The following is a 22,247-nucleotide window of genomic DNA, read 5'->3' on the forward strand; positions in this document are numbered from 1 at the left end:
CTTGGGAATAAATAAATTCCCAGATAGGGACTCCATTCATTCATTCATTCATTCATTCATTCATTCATTCATTCATTCATTCATTCATTCATATAACTCTTAGTCATACGTTCCTGCCTTTCTGTGTCCCAGAATGAATGTTTCTAGGTGGGCAAATGCTGAGCATCGGCCTTTTCTGGCTCCCAAGTTGCATACTTCGTTATTTTATTTTATTTTTCTATTTTTCCGCCTTCCAGCCAGTTGAGATCATTACATCCCTCCTAAGGCAGACAGATGCATTTTTTGATCAGCATAATAGGAGGAGGACGACGACGACGACCTGGAAGTGGCTGTTAAAAAAACGTGGACTCAAACATCAGCTTTCCTTTTTCTGCTTCGGAGCTGGTAACCAGCTAGTCAAGGGGACTGGTTTGAATCGTCTTGCCCTCTCGTGGGGCGGTCCTGCTTGAGCCATAGGCCTGCAGGGAACGGAAAGAAATTTGATCTCGCTTCTCAGCCCAAAATAAGACCCTTGTTGACGGTAACACACACACACACGCACGCACACCACCTTCCTAGGAGGCCTGCAATTTGGGCCTTTTGAACAAACGGGTGAACGAAGAGGTTCAACCCGTTGGGAATTGGGTTGGGGTTGTAGGTCACGCGGCAATTCCCTAAGCTTTTGCAGTTTTTGCCCGCTTCGCAAATGATGTGAGCCCTGCAAGTTGTGTGGGTGTGTTTTTAAACCTGGGTTCTGCGTGATGTGTGAATGAGTGACGCTGGTGCTAGCAGTAGGCTTTGCTTGATATGGGTTTTTTTTTCCTCCTTTTTTTCCGAGGGTTTGCGTTTTCTTTTTCCAGCCGCCTTCTCCAGCTCTCCTCTGGAGAGGCCGGACTACAACCCCAATCGTCCCCAGCCCCTCCAGCCAACAGCGCAGCACGATCTGAGCAACAGGGCGACGTTTGTCCAGCGACTTGATCACAGAGAGGTTCTCCTCCTCCGTTCCCTGATCTGGGGATCCAACCGGAACATATCCGTCTGGACCTAAGTTTCTAGCTCTCATGATCCTCAACCCACGATGACTGGTAGCAAAGTGCACGCAAAACCGGCTTGTCCGTTCAAGCAATCGCCCCATGACTTATACCCTGTCCTTTTTCGGTTCTCTTGCTCTTTCCCTAAATAGCTAGAATTAGGTGCTGATGACAGACTTCGATCTTTCTGCCCCTAGAGCTAATTTTAATGTCATTCCGTCCCCCATGCTTCGTCTCAACCCCACAATCGGCCGGGCCAGCATTGGCCGGGCTCCGGCTTGTCCGATGGCGCTCCCCGCTTTTGGGACGGCCACAGGTCACCCTCAACCCGTGCTTGTGCATGGAGAGGCGTGCGGTCCGGGTTTTCATCTCGCACGGGAAAAGGAGATGTTCTTTGCAGGGCTCGTCCCTCTTAGATTGGGTGCCAGGCGAGACCAGTGCCAGGCGGGCGCCCACTCAGCGTGGGCTGCTGAGCTGACCAACGTCGGTCACTCGCCGGCCGGGGACAAAATGCCTCGTGGGTTTGACGGGATTCCACTGACCTTTCAGCTGCTTTTGGCCGGAGCACAACCTCGGCAGAGCCAGAACAGAGAGTGGCCATTTCAGCAGAAGCAGGGGGGTCTGGAGCCTGCCAGCGGCCGCCCTCCTGCCTGGACGCAGGCCAAGAGCTGCAGGGGACTCTCCCTACGGATTGCTTTGGCGGTGGCTCAGTGCTGTGACGTCCCCTTTCAGTTGTAGGTTGTAGGACAGGAAAAGCCTGGCTTTGCCACCAAGTCTTTGCTAAGCGCCCGAGCTTTGCCGGAAGGAAGGAAGGAAGGAAGGAAGGAAGGAAGGAAGGAAGGGAGGAAGGATCTAATTGTGAATTGTGTACTTGTACCCACGCACGCCCTTTCTGCACCAAGCCGTTCCCTGACACTGCTCGAAGACGGGGGGGGGGGTGTTTTCCGGTTGCAAAACAAGACCGAAGCTTTTTTCCCCTTCGGTTTCTCTTGCAGACCTTGCTTAAGTCTTCTTTCCCACCCTTTGGTCAAACCCTTCGTGGTTTTGCTCCTCCAAGGCTGGCTTGCAAGAAGAAAACAAATCCATAAGTCTGGGGAAGCGGGCTGTGAGCCGGAGAACTTCCAGGGGCTGGCCCAGTCTACCTTGGAGGGGCGAGGTCGCCATAGGAAAAGCGAAGGGAGGTGGCGTCCCGTCTTCCGTGAACCCAAAGGTGGCCTGCCGTGGCCTTCTGGAGGGAGGTTTTCCCCATTCGCCAGCCTCCCTCGAACTCTGACATTGGTCCCCCAGTCCAACCCTCACCAGGTCTGACTTTGGAGATGAACCAGTTCTGTTAAGGGAGTTTGGACGGGGAGGAGGTAAATCCCAAACTTGCATTTTGTAAGAATAAAATATGTACCCTGAAGCAGTGGGTCTGGCAACAGGAGGAGGAGGTGGAAGAGGAGGAGGAGATGATGGGGGAAGAGGAGGAGGAGGAGGAGACGGTGGTGGAGAAAGAGGAGAAGAGGGAGGAAGAAAGTTGTTGGTCTTAAATGGTTTTGCAGAGAAACGTTCTTTGCAGAAACGAGGAACGCCAAACTTAACGCCTTTCACATCCCTGAAATTTCCACTGGCCGACCAGCACTGGGGAAATCTTTTTAACGTCCTGCTGCTACGCTGAAGGGCCTGAAGCTCAGGGAGGGGTGGGCCATGATTCGCCCCCCTCCCTTTGTAGCGGGAACCAGCAAACATGAAGAAAGGGAACACAGCCCACCCCGCGCACACAGGCACACCCACATTATTTGCGAACCATTCATCTCCAGCGATGCAAAACCCACAAGGTCATGTCTTGGTTTTCTGGGCGTCTCATCCGTGCCTCTGGACGAAACCCTCACCGGGAACGCTTCATCAGGAAACCGCCGGGTGTGAAAATCCACACTCTTGGGGCAGACAATGGAAATCCATTCCCCAGCCTTTGCGTCGGCTTCCTTGTCACTCTAACCAGGATCAAGCCGAGCTTAATTTGTGGCTTTGCTCTTTGCGGTTCCACCAGCCCGGATGGGGCAAAGGGGTGGGGTGGGGCGGGCGGCAGACGGAGGATCACTTGCAAAGCCACCAGGTCTGGTTTCTGCACCGATGAAGGGGGTGCAAGAAAGAGATCTTTCCACATTTTCTCTGTGAGATCTCCCCGTCCTGCTTGGAGCCTCCGAATGCTCCGGATTGACTCGGTGAGCCTCGTCTCGGGGATTCTCCCGGTGGAAGCCTCCCTAACCTTATTTTAATTTATTTGCTGTGCAACGGCCGGTCCTCTGCGCCTTCGACGCAGCTGGAGGGTTGCATAGCTGACGGTTAGAGGCATGGCGGTTTTACGGCGCTGGCGTCCAGCAAGGGGTTGGGCTAAATGACCTCTACGTTCCCCCGGCTTTAACATCTCACGATTCTAGGCCTCGGGCGATTAATGGCGCAGGCCAACCTTTTTGCCTCAAGTCACACGCAATGAGGAAAACAAATCAGATTCGTTTCTGTCTGCCCCGGTCTGCCCACCGCGTCACCGGCGCTTTCGGCTCACCCGCAGCCGAAGCCAGGCCAGCCCTGTTCTCTCTCTCCCCTCTGGCCCCCCCGCCATTCATCTTAGCCAATTCAAACATTTAATTTTGTTTCCTCATTTTTCTCAGCCTGCTGTCAGCCCGGCAGGTGCTGGAAACATCTGGTTCCAACGTTCAGCACAGGAAAAAAATCCTGGTTTCCAAAGAGGCGCTGGGGCCCAGCTTCTCCCCAGGGACTGGCACGGCGATGAGGACAGATTCTCCCGGGGAGACCAAAATCGAACGGCGGTCAGAGGCTGGGTTGGCCTCTGGGCATCTCCTGCTTTTCTGATTGAAAGCAGGAGATGCGTGACGCGGTCCGCCTGGATGTGCGCTGGACGGGCTCAAGAACGTGCCGGGCGTGGAATCACATACGGAGAAGTGGGCCCATTTATTGCACGCTGGACCTTCTTTCCCCCCTCCTCCCTCTTGTTATGAACCAACATGGGCCGGTTGAGGAAGCAGAAGCGGGGGGGGGGGGAACCCTGCAAAAAAGTCATTTTGGTGCCCTTGAACCCAGACCCCTTTTGGGTAATGTTTTACTGCCCGTCCGTCCTGCTTCAACGAGCAGAGCAACGCTTTTCCTAGCTGAATGTCTTCCCGGTCGTTCAAGACACAGAAGCCTTGTTCGTGTCGATTATGGTCTGTGGTGTTGTTTTTTTTAAAAACAGGTTTGTTTGTTTTTAATTGGCAACTCTGTTGGCAAAGCAGGTTTGGGGGGTTTTCCTGCCTGAACTCTTGCCAGCTGCCTGCAACGCAATTTTATGAATCCTTACAGTAACCTTGGTTGGAGTTAAGTCTGCTCGGCTAAAGTTGTTTGTATTGGGTTTTAAAGGTGGTTTATCCTGTCTTCTTGGCACGGTAGCTAAGATTTCTCATGAATGCGCTAATTGGTTGGCAAGATTCCTGCCTGTCTTACTTTCCAGCCCTTTCTAACTAAAGTTTCCTAGAACTCTACCAGCTCAAGGATGGGTGGAAAGTTAAACTTAGCTCCCCCAAACATATGGATCTGATTTAGGGACTGCCGCTGCAAAAGCCAGCTCCGTGCAAAACGTCCTTCCCTGCCTCTAAAAATAAGTTTCTAGTCCTCAAGGCTGTTTGGAATATTCACACATGCAACGCCCTGGAAAACTGCAGCCCAAACTCTATTCTCCATAGAACCTTTTCTGCCTGGCTGAAGATTGCCCCGCCTTCCTCACCGTGCTCATAAATTATTCAAATTAGGCAAGGCCCTAAAAAAATGGAAAAGCTCAGGATGGATACATAGGGCTTCCAGAATTCACGATTTCTTGGATCTGGAGTTTGTAGGTTGGAGATAAAGACGTGCAAAGAGGTACAGCCCTGTCTGCACATTGGTGTAGATTCTGGTTTGGTCACCATGAGCGAGCAGTGTGTCAGGTTAACTCATGTTTGGCCAAGAAAATAAGAAAAAGGTTTGGTCCAGCAAGATGGAGGAATGTGAATCTTTGTTGAGATATCTTTCTAGCCCAGAAGCTGCCGTTCAGGTATTTATTACTTTATTCTTATTGTTTTATGGGCTATTTATCTTCAGTGGATAGATAACGTCTGGCTTCTGTGGCGGCTGAGCTGCAGCAATGCATTGTGGGAAAGCAGGGAGATGCTCCGGTTGCGGTGCATTGTGGGAAACTCTGGTATCTGGTGGCTTTCTGGGAACGGTTAAGACACAAACGATGGGGATTCTGGGGATTTTACTCTTTGAGATGTTGAAACTCTGCTCAAAAAGCCGGGGGGGGGGTGTTGTATGTTGGTTTTTGGGTGAAAAATAAAATAGCGTTGGCTATGAACAACTAGATAAAATTACCGCAGATGTTGCTTCTCCTTTTTCCAGAATATTTAATTTCATTGTGAGGTTTGGGGGCAGGGGGGGCGTGTTTTGGCTTAGGTTATTCCCCCCTTCCCAAAGTGGGTCGTTTGGTGATTGATGACAAACTTTTGTTTAATATATTTCCCCAAGTTGCTCACATCTGTGCATTTCGATGATGTTCTTAGCCCTCTAGGCCACCTTGCATCTTCCGATATATTAATATCTAATATATTAATGATGATCATTTGCAGAAACAAGTTGCAGAAATCTGTACGATGCAAACGACTTACCAGCTGCAGAAAGAAACTCAGAAATCTGATTTGCAGAAAGCTCATTTGCCGGGATCGAATAGCTGAATAATGCTCTTTACTATCAAAAGAAGTGCCAGAAATCTAATTTGCAGAAATCCTTTTAGTTGCAGAAAGAAGGTCCGAAGTCTACTGGGCAGACCTCCAGTATATTAATGACGATTGGTTGCCTAAAAAAAATATTTAGATATATTTTTTCCTGGCAGCCTTGGGGTTCCTCTGAGTCTGTCCTGGCACACCCACGAGGCTCTTTTCCACGCCGAAGGTCCCCAACTGATCCACTGGATCTCTGGGGAGCAGGGAGGTATGTGGGAGACGTTGCTAGAGTTGAAATGTGGATGGATCCAGATACTTAGATAAGAGTTGGGGGGGGCTCTTCTTCCCAGGTCCTACCCCAAACAAAGACTTTATCCCTCAATGTCAAAGGAGTTTATTTTATTCTACAAAGTCATGAAATACATAATTTCCCAAGGATGCCCACCTTGCTGGCTTCAGGGCTCTGTTGATCCATAATCAAGACCCCACCGTTCCCCGATTCCCACCCATCCTAAGCCTGGGGGGGCAGAGATGGCCCCCTCTGAAATCAAGAATTGGGGCTCCCTTTATCCTTCCCCTGGCAGATAAAACTGCCCAGGATGTTTACGAAGAAGGTGCTGGGAGTTGAAGTCCACCCTTCTTAAAGTGGCCAAGTCTGAGAAATGCTAAATCGTCATCTGGAACCGGTGGAGAAGAAGCAAAGCCAGCCTCCCGAAAGATTTCGGGGATCCTAGATTCTCCTTGTCTTCCCATTATTTTTTTATTTTTTAAGAATGTCCTTATTTGGCTGGTAGGCCGCCCGTTCCCCGAAAGACCCGGCGGGGCCAGGATGAGGGTGCCACGGGAAGTGGGACATTCTTCGCTACGGAGGAAGGACGCTCCTCTGCCAGAGAGGCTTCTGCTTTGGGGGGTTGGACTAGATGACCTCGAAGATCTTTCCCCACCGGTGCTTTGCTTCCTATTTATCCATGTTCAAATTAAGGGTGTGAAAGGCTGTTGGGGGGCCGGGGAAGGTTGGGGACGTGCAAGGAAAGATGCCCGCCCATCTTTTGAACCTCATTCGCTCCGTTCCTTCATGTCTCCAAGGCTGGCTTCTCAGGAACTCTTCCTTTCGAGGGGGGTGAGGGACTGGGAGGGGGGAGGCCACGAAAAACCCACAAAATCGCAGCCCCCTAAAACCTTCCACCTCCACCTCCTCTTCCCCAAAGGCAGAAGAGAGACGCAGGGGCACCTTCTCCGGCTAGGGGACTTCCCCCCACATAAATTAATACCGTAAAGATTGGCCATAAATTAATAAAGTGAAGAAGTCTTTCTGGAGAGTGGACGCGCCCAGCCCAAGAGAGTTCATTGGTTTGGGTTCCCGGCGAGATCCTCGTGGCAGGGACTTCCACTGGCCGGGAGTGCTCCTTTCCCTGCTTGGGAGGAAACGGCCAGCGGGGTCAATAAGTCGCTAAAAGCATCTAGTCCTCATTGTCTCGGCGTTGCTCCCAACGCATTCATGGCAGCTCGTTGGTGGCCCAGAGACCCAGTTCCCCTGAGAAGAACCATCCGTCATCCTGCTCGCGGCAAATGGAGGGGCAAGGGGAGCCGAAATATAGCCCCCCTTTCTCAGGAGCCTGGCAGCCGTTCCAGCGGAGTCCAAAAAATGAACTTTCCTTGCCCGAGTTCAATTTTCCGATCCCCCCCTCCAAAGTCCGGCGGTAGGAAGTGCGCCCCCTACAGGTCATCGTTGGCCATGGCAGGGTTGGTGTAAGAGAAAGGCCTGGCACCGTTTTTGGGAAGAGTCTGTGGAGGAAGCAGAGAAGATGGTAGGTCCCCCTGATTTGCAGCTGCCCCCGCCTCAATTTCCCTCCAGGTATTTTATGAGACGATACGGTTCATGCAATACGCTAAACCCCGGGTTGGGCTGAGCGCAGCTGAACCCAGCTTTCACGCTGGTGCAGATCCCGCTCCAAGCGGCTGTCGCTGAGAATTCTGGGAATTGAAGTCCCCACATCTGGTGGCCACCCATCTCAAAGATGGCAGGCTTCTCCCTTTGCATGAATGCCCCCGGTGCCTTTTGCAAACTTGGTGGCTTGATTGCTGGGTGAAGACTACTGTGTCTGGCTTATTCTAGAAACCATGGCTTGGTAGGGTGGGTGAACCCAGACTACAATGCCCATCCCTCCCTGCCAGCACACCTTTGGTCTTGAACTACCATTTCTGGGGAACAGGTTTGCAGAAAGTGCAGAAAGTCGTATTGATCGAATGCAATAATGGAAAGAGTCAGAAATGGCTGATTAAACTCCCCAAATTCTTTGCCAAGGAGTGCCAGTGTTCAAACACCCGTGACAAGCTGGGAAGCTCTGTGGTCTCTAGTTCCTGGGAAAATGAGTGTCACATAATTTTTTTAAAATAATAATAATAAACCTAAACCAAATATACCGGTTTGCATATTACAAAGTTTGTTAGAACATTGTGGAAGGAGCAACACGGAGCTGGAGTTTATTGCAGGTGGAAAAAAAGGTGACTGACGGGGGGGGGGGCACTTCTGAACAGCAAAAGGTCTCCGAAACTCTGTGTGCTTTGCTACTGGGTCATTTATTAACGTGAAACAAAAAAAAAGTTGTGGTCTGTGATTCAGTGGGGCCTTTCTTGCATCAGCTAAGGTTCAAGAGGAAGGAAGGAAGGAAGGAAGGAAGGAAGGAAGGAAGGAAGGAAGGAAGGAAGGAAGGAAGGAAGGAAGGAAGGAAGAAAGAGAGAAAGAGAGAAAGAAGAGGGGGAGGGGAGGGGAGGGGAGGGGAGGGGAGAATGAAGGGAGGGAGGGGAGGGGAGGGGAAGGGAAGAAGGGAAGGGGAGAGAGAAAGGAAAGAAAGAAGGAGGGAGGGAGGAAAGGAAGGAAGGAAAGAAAGAAAGAGAAAGAAAGAAAAGAGGGGGAGGGGGAGGGGAGGGGAGAAGGGAGAGAGGGGAGGGGAAGGGAAGGGAAGAAGGGAAGGGGAGAGAGAAAGGAAAGAGAAAGGGAGGGAGGGAAGGGAGGGAGGGAGGGAAGGAAGGAAAAGAAAGCCCCCCCATCTATTTAAGAAAATTAATTTCCCTGTGAAAACCAGCATATTGCTCCTAGTCCAACCTTCCTCTCTTCTCCCTGGATTCCTACTTTCCCTGGAGGCTTAAAAACTCAAGAGGGCCTTTCTGGATATTCCAACGAGGACTAGAAACTTGCTTGGGCTTCTCCGTGCTGACAAAAAGCCAACCCCCCTGCAGGGCCAATTCGGCCCTCCCCAACTGCCCTGGCTTGGATGGTTGAACCCCGGCGAGGAGACAGCTGTTGTTGTGGAAAGCTTGGGCAGTATCCAGAAATGTCAATGTCGTGTGTAAACACTGCCTGGTCACGAGGGTGGGGAACAGCAGGGCCAGCTGAGGGCTTGTCTCCCCCCACAGCCATCAAGGGCAAACAAACGGGCTGCCGGTCTGGGAAACTCCCTCGGAGGGATCTGGGGGGGCAGGAAGACGAAAAAAGGACCCTTTTCTCCTTGCTTCCTAGCCTGTGCTGGTGCCGACCTGGATATTTGCACAGCCACCAGTGTTTACCCAGCACAGCCAAACACGGCGTGGAACGGATGTGGCCAGCTCAGTCAGGAAGTAACCGGGAATGGGGCAACGGGATATTAGATTCGCCTTGCCGCTGGCCGGCTGCAAAGAATTCAAGAATCGCTCTCCTGTCCTTTCAGACCTGCCAGGCTGTGGAGAATCAGCGCCACTCAGTTGGGCCTCAGTTCAGCCCGGCGCAGTGCGGGCCCTGAACCTTCCTTAGGGTCTGGGGCCTGGAAGGAAGGGGGGGTCGCTGAGAAACGACCCCCCGTCCATCATATTGGGCCCTGGGATCAGTGGGAAGAAAGAAACGAAACGCTCACTTTGCTTTCCAAACTCCAGCCTTGCCGCAGTAAAGATACAGCCGCGTCAAGCTTGGCTCGCTCGGCCACAACGGCGGCTGCGGTTTTCACACTGGCTGGAGGATGGGCAGGCTGCCCCATCGGAGGGCAGAGATGGCGCGGCCCGTGGGCACTCCTGATTGGGGATCCGCAGGACAGGGACCTCAGCGGCTTCTGCTTTGGGGGACGTTGGGGGTATGCTTGGCGCTCACCTCGTTGTAAGGGTTTTGCTTGTTGCCGGGGGCCATGTACCGGCTGTGGGTCTGGTAAGTGGGGTACTCGTTCATGGGGTGGTACGAGTCTTTGCTGCTGAGCAGTTCCAGGCTTCCCCGGTGCTTCCGTCGACACCAGTAGATGAGCTGCGATAGAGCGGAGAGAAACGCTTGATGGGGGGATTTGGTTCTGGAAATAAGGGGCAGCGACAAGCAATGGGTGCCATTCTTCACCTACCTCCTAGGAGGGGTAAACAGACCCAGATAATGTGGGCCTGTGAACTCAGAAAATTTGAGGAAATATAAATACAGACAGTCCTCTACTTACGAACAGGTTACATTCCAAGAGGCTGTTCATGAGCCCGTTTTGTTCCTAACTCCAACCAAGTATAAACTCAGCCTCCTAATGTGCGACGGTGCTGCCAAGTGTACATATGCAGTGTGCCGTAAACTAACCCTTTCCTGCCTTCCATGACCTTCTGGGCTGGAGTTGCAGACAGTTTTGTTTGTATCGGCGAAAATCCACAACTCGAAAGTTCGCAAGTAGAGGACTGTGTGTAACAATGTGCAATGCCTAAATATCCCATTCTGTTGGAAGGAAAGGCATCTTAAGGAGATGCTTTGATGGGCCTCCATCAAGGGCATTTTGGCCATTCTTCCTAGACGGAGCTTCCATGTTGCAGAGCAGTCTCCTCCCCCAATAGCAGACACTAGGGGCAGATGGCCAGGATAGCTGGTTGCTTTTGAACCCTGCTTGGATGAGGAGCTCCACTCTGGGAGCTGATGGGTCAGACTACATCTCCCTCCGATGTAGTCCTAGGGTCTCCTTTGCTTCTGGTTGTTGAATTGCCCGGAGGACACCGGACCAGAGGAGTCTTGAGTTGGAGAGCAGGAAATCACGGGAAACCCACACCCCCCCCAGCAAGGACTCACCAGCCACAATAACGCGAGGAGCATGACGAACACAAGGATGCAAACGAGGACGAGGAGAGCAATGCCCCAGCCTGGAACCGTCTCAGGGGCAGAGATTATCGGATTGGTGGCGCTGACTGCAGAAAGGAAAGGGAAGAAATCAGGCTGGCGCAGGAATCGTGCAGGAGGACAGTGAGAAGAACAGATTTATTGGGTTGGTGGTTCTAACACGGGGTCCTCGAGCAATCCGCCGACCCCAGAGGTCTGTTCCTAGTGTTTGACCTGCACAGGACGGACGGTAGGCCAGGCTGGAAACTCATAGCCAGAGGCCTGAAAGTCCTACTGGCCTATGGTTGTTATAATAAAGATTTGGGTTGTGCCGGGGTAGAGAAAGTCCTTGTCGAAAACTAAAGTGGGGAATTTTAGTTCTACCCGAGCAATTCCGGACGCGGCAAACGGGCGGAAGGATAGCAGGATCGTCTTTGGCACAGCTGATTTTGCATCGGATTGTCTTGGGCTTCGTTCCTGCTGGGTCTTTTCGCCTGGGTGGGCACCGCTAGGGGAAGGGGAGCCTTGAGGACTCCAGCCCACCCTGCGCCCCCTTATCCCTGCCTTCCAGAGCCTTCCAGAGCCTTGCAAAAATTGGACAGCAAGAGCGCGCTTTCTGATTTTAACGAGAACCTAAAGAAAAGAGCTGGGTTGCCTCTCTGGAAAAATAAACACACAACTTAAAAAAAAAAATCCTTCTCGAAACAAAGCCAAGAAAGTGTGGGGGGGGGGGGGACACACCAAGCTTCCTCATCTGAAGACAATGTTTTACCGCATTGCCGCCCGCCACAATGGGCAGGCAAATATCGATTAAAAGTGACTCCAGCAGCCAAGCTGTTGCCCATCCCTGTCCAAGAGCGCTCTCTGCCTGGCTTCTGACAGGGTGCCTCCCTTGGCTGCCATGAGGACTAGAAACTTGCTTCCGGAGTGAGAATTTCAGAAGCTCCGTTCTGCCCTGCTGCCTCCGGTACGTTTAAAGAGACTTGGGGGACAGGGCCAATGGGGTGCTTTGCTTGGATTCCCAACCCATCCTCCTTTCCCAAGCCCATCTTTCACCTTTCACGTCTTTCAGCTCTAACCCTTCCAAGTCTGTGGTGTTCGCATTCCTCAAACGTTCCTGTAATTGAGCCATTGACAGGGTAGTCTTGTTGTGGAAGAATAACTCAGATTGCACTGCCACAGAACCTTGACTGTTGGTTTAAAAAGAAAAGGAGAAGATTAAGAAGTTCAAGAAACGAAGCCGTCCCCCAAATCTTTTACTGCAGGAATAGAACCAGTACTTTGCAACAAAAAAAAAAAACCCAAGAAACTGAGTGTAAACCACCTTTTCCCCTCTTCGAACAACGCACTTTTTTTCCCCCTTCCAAGGAAAAGCGTTCCCATAAAGAAGTATTTTCTCTCCCGCCGCCCCGTTTTACTGATAAAGGAGTCAGAACACAGTGTAAAAGCAAACACGATGAAATTCCTCTGCAAAATTAAAAGCAGCGTAAGTAGAAGGGCAATCAAATAGAGGTGGAGGTAAAGCGGAGAGGCGTAACTTGAGGGACTTATTTGAAAGGTTGGGGAACACGTGGTAATCGGTGCTGGTTCTGGTAGAAATAACCTTATTGGAGCACCTGGTTTGGGATTTTTGGGGGGGTTTTTTGGTACGTTTGGCGTGGAATGCCTTGGAGTTAATTGAACGACGCTAAAGGCGGTTGTGGTGCGCTGGCTGCTTAAGCTGGCAGCTGCCCTTCATTTGCTACTGCAGCCCCCAAAGGGGTTTTCTATTTAGTTCTTTTTCCATACCTGAATAAGATTATCCTGAAGCCTGTATAACCAAATGGGCACGAACTACAGCTGTAAACGTTTCTATACTGTGGAAAGAAAGAAAGAAAGAAAGAAAGGAGAAGATAGATTAGATTAGAAACAGAGTTATTGACTTGGGATTCAGCGTATAACTGCTTTGTTTATTTTCCGCCACTTCTGGATGATGATTTAGATCAGTGTTTCTCAAACCTGGCAACTTTAAGGTGTCTGGACTTCAACTCCCAGAATTCCCCAGCCAGCATACTTTAAGATGGGTGGACTTCAACTCCCAGAATTCCCCAGCCATTTGAGAAATCCCGATTGTGGCGATTTCTTTCCCATCCTTCCCCCTCAATTTGTGCAATATTCCCAAACTGATGAGTCGATTCTGTGACAGACGCAACACGCGTGGAAAAGGTACGAGCTCGCGGTTGGCCTCTGTATCTTTTTGCAAACCTGCTAGTCCTTATGGAGGTACCGATGATTATCCTCCGCACTAAGGCCCGTCTGCCACCCCCAGGCGAGAATATTAATAGGCCTCCTTCTCACTTTGGAGCCTTTACCATCCCACTTTATCCAAAACTAATTTTGCAGCAATGAGGACTAGAAACCTGACCCTGATCTGAAACAAAGCCTCCTCTCCTCAAATCCACGGCTGTTCTCACACCTTCTTCTCTTGGTGACAAAAATGTACCATTTCAGGTTGGGTGATCGAAGGCTTAATTTTGGGGGGGGGGGGAGTCAGAGGGCAGTGAAAAAGAGAATTGGGGGGCCAAATGAGACCCACCGGCTTCTGGATCGGCCACCCCAAGGGAATCTGAAGCATTTCTAAACGTCAACTCCAGTTTAGAAATAAACTCTGAAAAGAGGTTTAAATAAACTCTGAAAAAAGCTCTGAAGCATGGAAAGAGTTCTCACCCGCATAGAATTCAACAATTTAGTTCTATTTAAAGAGCCATAATTGTTTCTAAATCTGCCTTGGAATCTACATTTTAACATCTGCAAACCTCACGACAGACGGCGTCTTCCGGTGGGAAATCCCCGGCCATCATGTTACGCGAGCATTAGAATGGTGGTTGGTGGATCTCCATAGTTGTACTGAAAATTGACCACCATATTCCTGCACAGCTCCTCTTAAACCCCTAAGAGTCACTCTTAAGAAAGGTTGGCCTGGCCCACACTATTGATTCTCCCTACTAGGACTAGCAACACTCACCATCTTTCCGATTACAATTTGCAGTGCGATGTAATATCCACTGTTTGGATCCTGTAAGGAATCGTTGAATTCCCTATTGGTGATGCGGTAGCTGATACCAAGAGCTGTCAGTGGCAAGAAAGGTGGCGTGGTGGTTACCGCACTGGAAGCTCTGCTGGGGGTAGGTGATGGTTTTCTGGAAACCTCTGATGATGGAGATGAAGTTCGTGTCGCCTTGACTTCAGGGGTCACCGTAGATGTGTCGGTTGGTTTCGTCTTAGGGGATGTATGAGCGGTCTCAATTGAGGGGACCGTTTCTGCCATGGGGGACGACAGAGAGACTCCGGGAACAGTAGTTGGCTTTTCCTTCGTCGTTGAGTGAAAGGTCACAGCCGAGGTGGCCTTTTCCGTCGCGGGGGGCGGGTGGGGGGTCTCAGCTGTGGCGTTTGTTTCCGTCGCGGGGGACGAGTGGGGGGTCTCAGCTGTGGCAGTTGTTTCCGTGGTGGTCGTTTCCGTTGCAGGGGACGAGTGGAGGGTTTCAGCTGTGGCGTTCGTTTCCGTCGCGGGGGACGAGTGGGGGGTCTCAGCTGTGGCGGTCGTTTCCGTCGTGGGGGATGAGTGGGGGGTCTCAGCTGCGGCGGTCGTTTCCGTCGCGGGGGACGAGTGGGGGGTCTCAGCTGCGGCGGTCGTTTCCGTCGCGGGGGACGAGCCGGGGGTCTCAGCTGTGGCGTTCATTTCTGTCGCGGGGGACGAGTGGGGGGTCTCAGCTGTGGCAGTCGTTTCCGTCGCGGAGGACGAGTGGGGGGTCTCAGCTGTGGCAGTCGTTTCCGTGGTGGTCGTTTCCGTTGCAGGGGACGAGTGGAGGGTTTCAGCTGTGGCAGTCGTTTCCGTCGCGGAGGACGAGTGGGGGGTCTCAGCTGTGGCGTTCATTTCTGTCGCGGGGGACGAGTGGGGGTTTCAGCTGTGGCAGTCGTTTCCGTCGCGGAGGACGAGTGGGGGGTCTCAGCTGTGGCAGTCGTTTCCGTCGCGGAGGACGAGTGGGGGGTCTCAGCTGTGGCAGTCGTTTCCGTGGTGGTCGTTTCCGTCGCGGGGGACGAGTGGGGGGTCTCAGCTGTGGCAGTCGTTTCCGTCGCGGAGGACGAGTGGGGGGTCTCAGCTGTGGCGGTTGTTTCCGTGGTGGTCGTTTCCGTTGCAGGGGACGAGTGGAGGGTTTCAGCTGTGGCAGTCGTTTCCGTCACGGGGGACGAGTGGGGGGTCTCAGCTGCGGCGGTCGTTTCCGTCGTGGGGGATGAGTGGGGGGTCTCAGCTGTGGCGGTTGTTTCCGTGGTGGTCATTTCCGTTGCGGGGGGCAAGTGGGGGGTCTCAGCCGAGGTGACCGTTTCCGTCGCGGGGGACAAGTGGGGGGTCTCAGCTGTGGCATTCGTTTCCGTCGCGGGGGACGAGTGGGGGGTCTCAGCTGTGGCGGTTGTTTCCGTGGTGGTCGTTTCCGTTGCAGGGGATAAGTGGGGGGTCTCAGCCGAGGTGACCGTTTCCGTCACGGGGGACGAGTGGGGGGTCTCAGCTGTGGCGGTCGTTTCCGTCGCGGGGGACGAGTGGGGGGTCTCAGCTGTGGCGGTTGTTTCCGTGGTGGTCGTTTCCGTTGCGGGGGACAAGTGGGGGGTCTCAGCCGAGGTGACCGTTTCCGTCGCGGGGGACGAGGTGCTTTCAGTTGAAGCAGCTCCTGAATGGATTATAAAGATGATTTTTAGCCACTTTCCCGGAATGCCTGACCATTTGTTGAAAAAGTCTTGGTTTTTATTTAGAATCAGGTCATTCCCTTCTACCAAAATAGCCTCATTGTTCCTTCCAGAATGTCTGGAAATTGGAAACCAGCAGACACTTTTCCACATCTCTTTATCCATTTGCCCCCCAATGAACACCTTCTAAAAATGTGTCCATTTTAGGATTCACATCTGGGATAATCTCACTACTTCAGGAGCAGGTACCCTTTTCAGATGCCGACAGCCCCAATTATTATTATTATTATTATTATTATTATTATTATTATTATTATTATTATTATTATTATTTTGGACATGGAGATCTGAAGGGGTATACAGAGATACAGGCTTTTATCCCCAGAAACTGGGGCAAAAAAATTCGTTCTCTTCTGTGGCTTTATGTAATTATTCCCCCCATTTCCACCCGTTTCCCCGCAAAGCGGAAAACGATGCTGCTGAAAACTGGGGCTGAATTTTGATAGCCCCATCTTCAGGGACCGCCCAAAACTTTGTGACTCGTTCTGGCCCGACCTATTTTCGAAATCCTAAGAGTTACGATTTCGTTTGGATTTGGACCGGGAGTTGTTTGGACAATAAAACCCATTACACAGAAAAGGAGGAGGGGCCAGTTGGGGACGTACCCCATTTGATGCACCCCCCAGGAGCCCATTTCAACATAACCCATGGCCTGATTTGAAAAAATCCTTTGCAGATGGATGGCTTGGCTTGGCTCGGCGTGGCTGTCCAGGAAGGAACAAGGAAGTGAACAGAGAAGTTCTTTCCCAACAAAGAGAAAAAACGGAGACCGGAAAGAGGAGGAAAAAAGGGACCTCGGCTAGTGTTGTAGGACGTTGCCTCCCAACAGAGAACTTCTGCCGGATCCCTTCCCTACCCCAAGACTAGGTAGCTAGCCTCCAGTTCCCATCTGCCCCCATGTGCCTGGCCAATGGCGAGGGACGATGGGAGTTGTGATCCAAAACGTCTGACCGAGTGCCGACATCATTTAGCCCAGCTCGTCTCTCGAGTCAACCCTTTCCGCCCGGTTTCGAAGGTTTGTTCTTTACCCTGGCGCCCGACGGTGCCCTTGCGTCCGTTGCCCAGATTGTGGAGGTAGACTGCTACGGAATAGGGAGGTTCTATAAGGCTGTTGCTGGCTGCAACGCCTGGGTTAATCCGTTGGGATGAACTGCCTGATTGGGTAGTAGGGTAGGCGCATACACAATTCCTCTGCTGCTTATTTTTCGAAACGGGGAAGGGCATAATTCACGCAGGGAGCTATTGTCCACCGATTTCTCCTCTGTCACTTCTCTTGCACTTTTGAGTTTCTCACCCGCTCCAGATCCCAGGCTTTCAAACCAGTTGAAGGCAGTTAACGCTGCTAAGTCTTCGAAAGCGGCCGTGCTGGGAACACCCTCCGAGCCCAAACGATACAAGAAGTGAATTCTTCTTCGCTGGCTTTCTTCACGGGCCCAGCTCAGCGGAGTCCCCAGTACGGGTTCTCTCGACTGTTCTTGGGCGAGGACACAACCCCCCCGCCTTGCATTTTGATGCTTTTAAAATCTAATTAAATGGAAGAAATAGAGTGACCCCCCTCCCATTCCTGTATTTAACCAATTCCTTCTTTGCTCACATTACAGGGGGCAATTTGGCCACCGCATTAGGGAAATAGGAAGGGGTTCGTACTGGGGTCTGCCGAAACGTTTTGGTGCCCCGTAACGTTGGTCTCGGAGGAGTTGGGAAGCAAAAAATTCCAGGAAAAATGGATCATCGGGGGCTGAATTAGCCCACCAGCTGCATTTCAGCTGCTCAGGGATCGCAACGCCTCATGTGCATCTTCAGTGACTTAGGGGAGTTGCAGTCCTGCACAACTGGAAAGCCCCAAGGATCTCACTCTACCTCCTTTGGTGGGTAGGAGCCCAAAGTGGTCCGTTGCCAGGACGGGGCCAACCTTGGGGGCCCGGAGGCTTGCAACTGGCCTCTTAAAATCCCCCACCAACTTTTGAAAGGGCTCCAGTCTCCTTGAGCAGTTTTTGCGCACCTGGGTTAGAAAAATCTAACTACCCAGGACAGAGGTGAGGGGCCAGATCCGTTGAATCGTCAGCCCAGATCAAACCAGGAGCCTTTCCAGAATGCCAACTGGTTGATGCCAGCCAGAAGAAAAGAGCTGACCTCTTTGGACATTAAATTATCCCAGTTCAGCCCTGCTTTGCTTTCATCTGTGATCTGTGCGGTATCACCGTGTCCTGCGCCCAGGAATTCAGATGAAAGGGTAAAAGGTAATTAAAACTCTGTGTGGGAAGACAGCAGATTCTTGGTTCTTGCCCGTGAAAGATTATCTTCCACTCAATCAGCAGATTTTGCCCGTATATTGGCAGATCCTCATCTATCGGCCCACCCCGGCTCTGAAGCTCAGAATTCTTCCTTCTCCTTCACTTCTGCTTTTCTCCAAATGCCACATTTTTTTTTCAGGTCCGCCCCACCTGATCTCAAGTCTACCACTTAGAAAATGCAATAATAATAATAATAATAATAATAATAATAATAATAATAATAATAATGATGATGATGATGATGATGATGATGATGATGATGATGTAGGGAATTCGCTCCAAAAGGGCGTCCTGCCAAGGGCAGGGTGATTTTTAATCAGCTGTTTTTGGGGGGGGAAATCGGAGAAAAGGCATCGACAGATTTACTGGCAAGACTCTGAAAGGATCACAGGTTAGAGACAGGTGGATCTGTTCACCATCGGGAATGTGTGCGGGGGTGGGTGGGGGGAGAAGACATTTTTAGCCACTTTCAAGCCCCTAGGCGTGTCAAGTGCCCGAAAAGCACTTCTCCCTTTGAAAACACGCCTAAAGGGGGGAGTGCCAGCCAGGAATGAAGAACCGATGTCGTCAAGGCAAGAAAGGAGCAAAGGTTCTTTTAAAACAGAGGGAGCTGTTGAAATGTACCCCCCACCCATTTCTCTCCCACCCCCCACCCCCAGTTCCTGGCTCCAGAATCAGCCCTGCCTCCTCGAGGCGCCTCTCGGCCGCTCTTTCGGCATCCATCTGGAACGATCCCATGCCCGGATCCCAAAGGCGATTCCAAACTGGGTGGAACAGAAACCCGCTGGGTTTGCTCCTGGATGCGGAGACCCTAACCCTAACCAGAAAAGATTGCAGGGAGGCAAGATCGGTTGTCCTAGATCTGCCTCCATCAGCTTTCCATGGGGGAGATCTGCTTCTTGTTTAGCATCTAACCGCGCCCCCCCCCCGTCCTCCCACCCACCATTGCTACCTCTCCTAGACTCTCACCTGCAATCACCAATCCCAGGTTCAAAAACAGGAGGATCCAAGCCATGGTCAGTTTTCCAGCTTCTAATAATCTCCTGGACAGGAATACCAGCTCTGCTTCAGGATATTGGCAGGCGAGGCTGTTCGGTTAGGGTTTATAAGTCCGACACCTGAGCCCAGGTGGAGCCAGGCCACACCCCAGGGGCTGGTCCAGGGGTAGGAAATCTAGCACCTGGAGGCCTGCTGGCTTGGGTAAGAGAATTTATCCCTTCCCGCTTCCTCTGTGGTTTTCTACCTGAGTCTGGGGCACCTGGGGGTATGGGGCGGGATCCATAAATCCATCCAAAGGAACACCCCCCTTCTAAAAACAGAAGCTGGATAGGGAAGCACAAAGGGATCTTTGCACATCTCCAGGCCATCGCCTTGCTCCTGGGCCATTGCACGCACTGCAACTCCCCACCCCTTCAACGCTGCTTTTCCAACTGCTTTTAGAGACGAGGAGTGAAAAGTAGAGAACGAACCAGCCCCAAAGCTGAAGGAAGACGGATGGAGGTTGTGCAAATAGGCACCCGCTGAATTTCCAAGGGCAATTGTCTGTAGGCAGAGAACACCCATCCAAGCCTTAACCTGTTTGTTTGGTTTTAGGAAATTGGAGTTGGAAAGCGCTGCGGGTTGACTTAATTTAAAAGTCCTTAATGGGCACTGAATGTGTATTTAACGCGCGGCACTTTCCAGTTCCAATTTCCCAAATGAACTCAACCCGCTATGGAGAAAGTCCGGGGTGTGGCAACTTGATTGCGGCGCTCCGAAACTCCCTGGCTTAGCTGTGGAAGACTCACCACTCTGCTCTGTCCGTCAGGAAGTTTCTAGTCCTCATGGGCTGGGAAGGAATTGTAGAGTCAAGTTGCACCCCGGGGTCTGTTCAAAAGCAAAGCCATTTCCCCAAGCAACGTATAAAAACACAATTTCCCCAAGCAACGTATAAGAACACAATTTCCCCAAGCAACGTATAAAAACACAATTTCCCCAAGCAACGTATAAAAACACAATTTCCCCAAGCAACGTATAAAAACACAAGCTTTTAAAACCTGTCTTTAAGACGCAACGAGGAAACAGAAGGTTTTTAGACTGGAAAATCTGAAACAGTAAATTTCAGACTCTTCTGTCCTTCAGTCCCTTGGAGAGGACAGTCGTTTGTCAAAACGGTCTGCAGGTCTTCGCGGGATAAGCCCTATTCTAAAAGGCATTAAAGTATTAAATACTGCAACAGAAAGGGAGATGAATCAGCCATCCGTGGAAGAAAGTTGAATTTGTCAAGTTAAAAACATGTCACCTCAAAGCAAAAGCAGCAGGCTGTTTAAAAATGTAGCCTGCAGAGTTAAAGCTGGTAGCAATGGATACCAGAAAGCAATTAAAAGCAGATTGGAATGTATTATTATTATTTATTGACGGTTACAAGTAAAATATATTGTCGTAATGTTTGCACTGTTCCAAGAAGTGCCACCTTTTGTATTTAATGGGTTGGGAGTCTATCCTCTGCCTCCTCCACATTATTATTATTATTATTATTATTATTATTATTATTATTATTATTATTATTATTATTTTAAACCTTTTCTAAATATTACCAGAAAAAAATTGCCTTTGTGTGGATGTTGGAGAGTGATGTTATGTTAGAAGAGAAAGGATACAGTTGCTAATCTTTAGGAAGCCAACAGCTGCCTTATGGAGATCTTCAACCTGCTTACGGTTTCAAAGTCTTGCAAATTCTGGTTTGAAGGAAGGGAGGAAATAGAATGGGAAAAAAAACTTTTCAGATGTGTGGCCCGTGTTTAGGGGGTACAGAAGGCTGAAATATGACCTCACTCCAGATCCCATCGTTGGTATTAAACCTGCCATTTTGTGCTTGCTTGCTTGCTCCTTCCCTTCCCTTCCCTTCCCTTCCCTTCCCTTCCCTTCCCTTCCCTTCCCTTCCCTTCCCTTCCCTTCCCTTCCCTTCCCTTCCCTTCCCTTCCCTTCCCCTTCCTTCCTTCACTTGTCTTTTCCTTCCTCCCTCCCTTCCCTTCCCTTCCCTTCCCTTCCCTTCCCTTCCCTTCCCTTCCCTTCCCTTCCCTTCCCTTCCCTTCCTTCCTTCCTTCCTTCCTTCCTTCCTTCCTTCCTTCCTTCCTTCCTTCCTTCCTTCCTTCCTTCCTTCCTTCCTTCCTTCCTTCCTTCCCTTGTCTTTTCCTTCCTTCATTCCTCCCTCCCTTCCTTCTTTTGCTTGTCCCTCCCTCCCTCCCTCCCTTCCCTTCCCTTCCCTTCCCTTCCCTTCCCTTCCCTTCCCCCTTCCTTCCTTCCTTCCTTCCTTTCTCCTTCCTTCCTTTGGTTGTCCCTCCCTCCCTCCCTCCCTCCTTCTGAAATGTAAAACAAAAATTTTCTTGTAGCATTTCTTCGCCACCGCGAACATCTCCTTGAACAGGGTGAGTCTCTTTCAAGGAGTCCCACCACGGTGTGTGTGTGTGTGTTTGTGAGTCTCTGCAAGGAGGCGCAGGCAGGCGCTATCTCTCTTGGGGGGGGTCAGAGGTGTTGACCCCCGTCAGCTGCTTGCTCTGATACCATCCAGATCTCCGCTTGCACCACCTATTTTAAGGGCTTCGGTAATGTTTGCAAGTACAGACAAAGTCCAGATGAAGAAAACCAGAAAAACAGTGCCGGATCTTTTCCACAGCAGCCAAACGGCTGCCTCCGAGGGGAACGCCCATCAGTCGGAGCTCGCCAGCAGCTGCTGGGCAGAGGTAGACTGCCCCTGCACAGGGAGGTTCCATTCCATCCAAAAACGGGTGCTTCTGGATTTTGACCCCTAGACCCACCCAGGCTGCCTTTGCCCCATCTTATTCCAGCGGCTAAGCTCTTCCTTTTTCTGACCCTGGGAATCTGGCATTCTAGACAAGAGGGAACTTTCTCTTCTCCATTTTTCTACAGCCTATCCATCATCTTCTCCAGCCTTGGCCTCTACCCCACATCGCCTTGCCGGTCCTTTCTCTAGGGCCGGCAGATTGGGGCTGCCAAATGCCAGGCAGAGTCCAGCAGCGCCCGAAGAGAGTTTTCTGGGTTACGCGGCCACCGTTGACGGGGAGGCCTGGATATCTGCAGCCCCGATTTGGGGGGGTTCGGTCCCACTTTTCCGCAATGCTGAAAAGTCCCTCTCGTGCTCCCTGCGATGGCAATTCTGGGGCAGGGAGGGGAATTCTGCCAGGCCAACATCTGTTTGCTAAGAGGGAGGCTAGAAGTGACTGAGTTGCTTCGTCACGAGTGGCACAGGAGGGGTGGGCAGCGTGACTCTTTCACAGAGGCAAAGAGGTGGCACTCGGCGTGCCAACACCATCTGTGGTCTGGCATCCGTTCAGCTTCCCCCCTTTGCATTCAA

At 51.3% G+C, this 22,247-nt stretch overlaps 1 protein-coding gene across 1 annotated transcript; it reads right to left on the reverse strand.

The window, feature by feature from the left end:
- Window positions 1–6,111: 6,111 nt before the first annotated feature.
- Window positions 6,112–18,959, reverse strand: MUC1 (mucin 1, cell surface associated). The gene is made up of 8 exons (XM_088137267.1): window positions 18,863–18,959; window positions 14,787–15,523; window positions 13,825–14,715; window positions 12,609–12,676; window positions 11,877–12,010; window positions 10,794–10,909; window positions 9,861–10,007; window positions 6,112–7,525 (listed from the first exon to the last, which is right to left on the reverse strand). The coding sequence occupies exons 1-8, from the start codon at window positions 18,906–18,908 to the stop codon at window positions 7,457–7,459; spliced, it is 2,208 nt and encodes a 735-aa protein (XP_087993393.1). The 5' UTR covers window positions 18,909–18,959; the 3' UTR covers window positions 6,112–7,456.
- Between the last annotated feature and the right edge of the window lie 3,288 nt (window positions 18,960–22,247).

This window comes from Python bivittatus, unplaced genomic scaffold, assembly GCF_059951505.1.
Source record: "Python bivittatus isolate LINGU-HERP-01145 unplaced genomic scaffold, Pbiv_v1 ctg000180_np1212, whole genome shotgun sequence".
NCBI lineage: Eukaryota > Metazoa > Chordata > Lepidosauria > Squamata > Pythonidae > Python > Python bivittatus.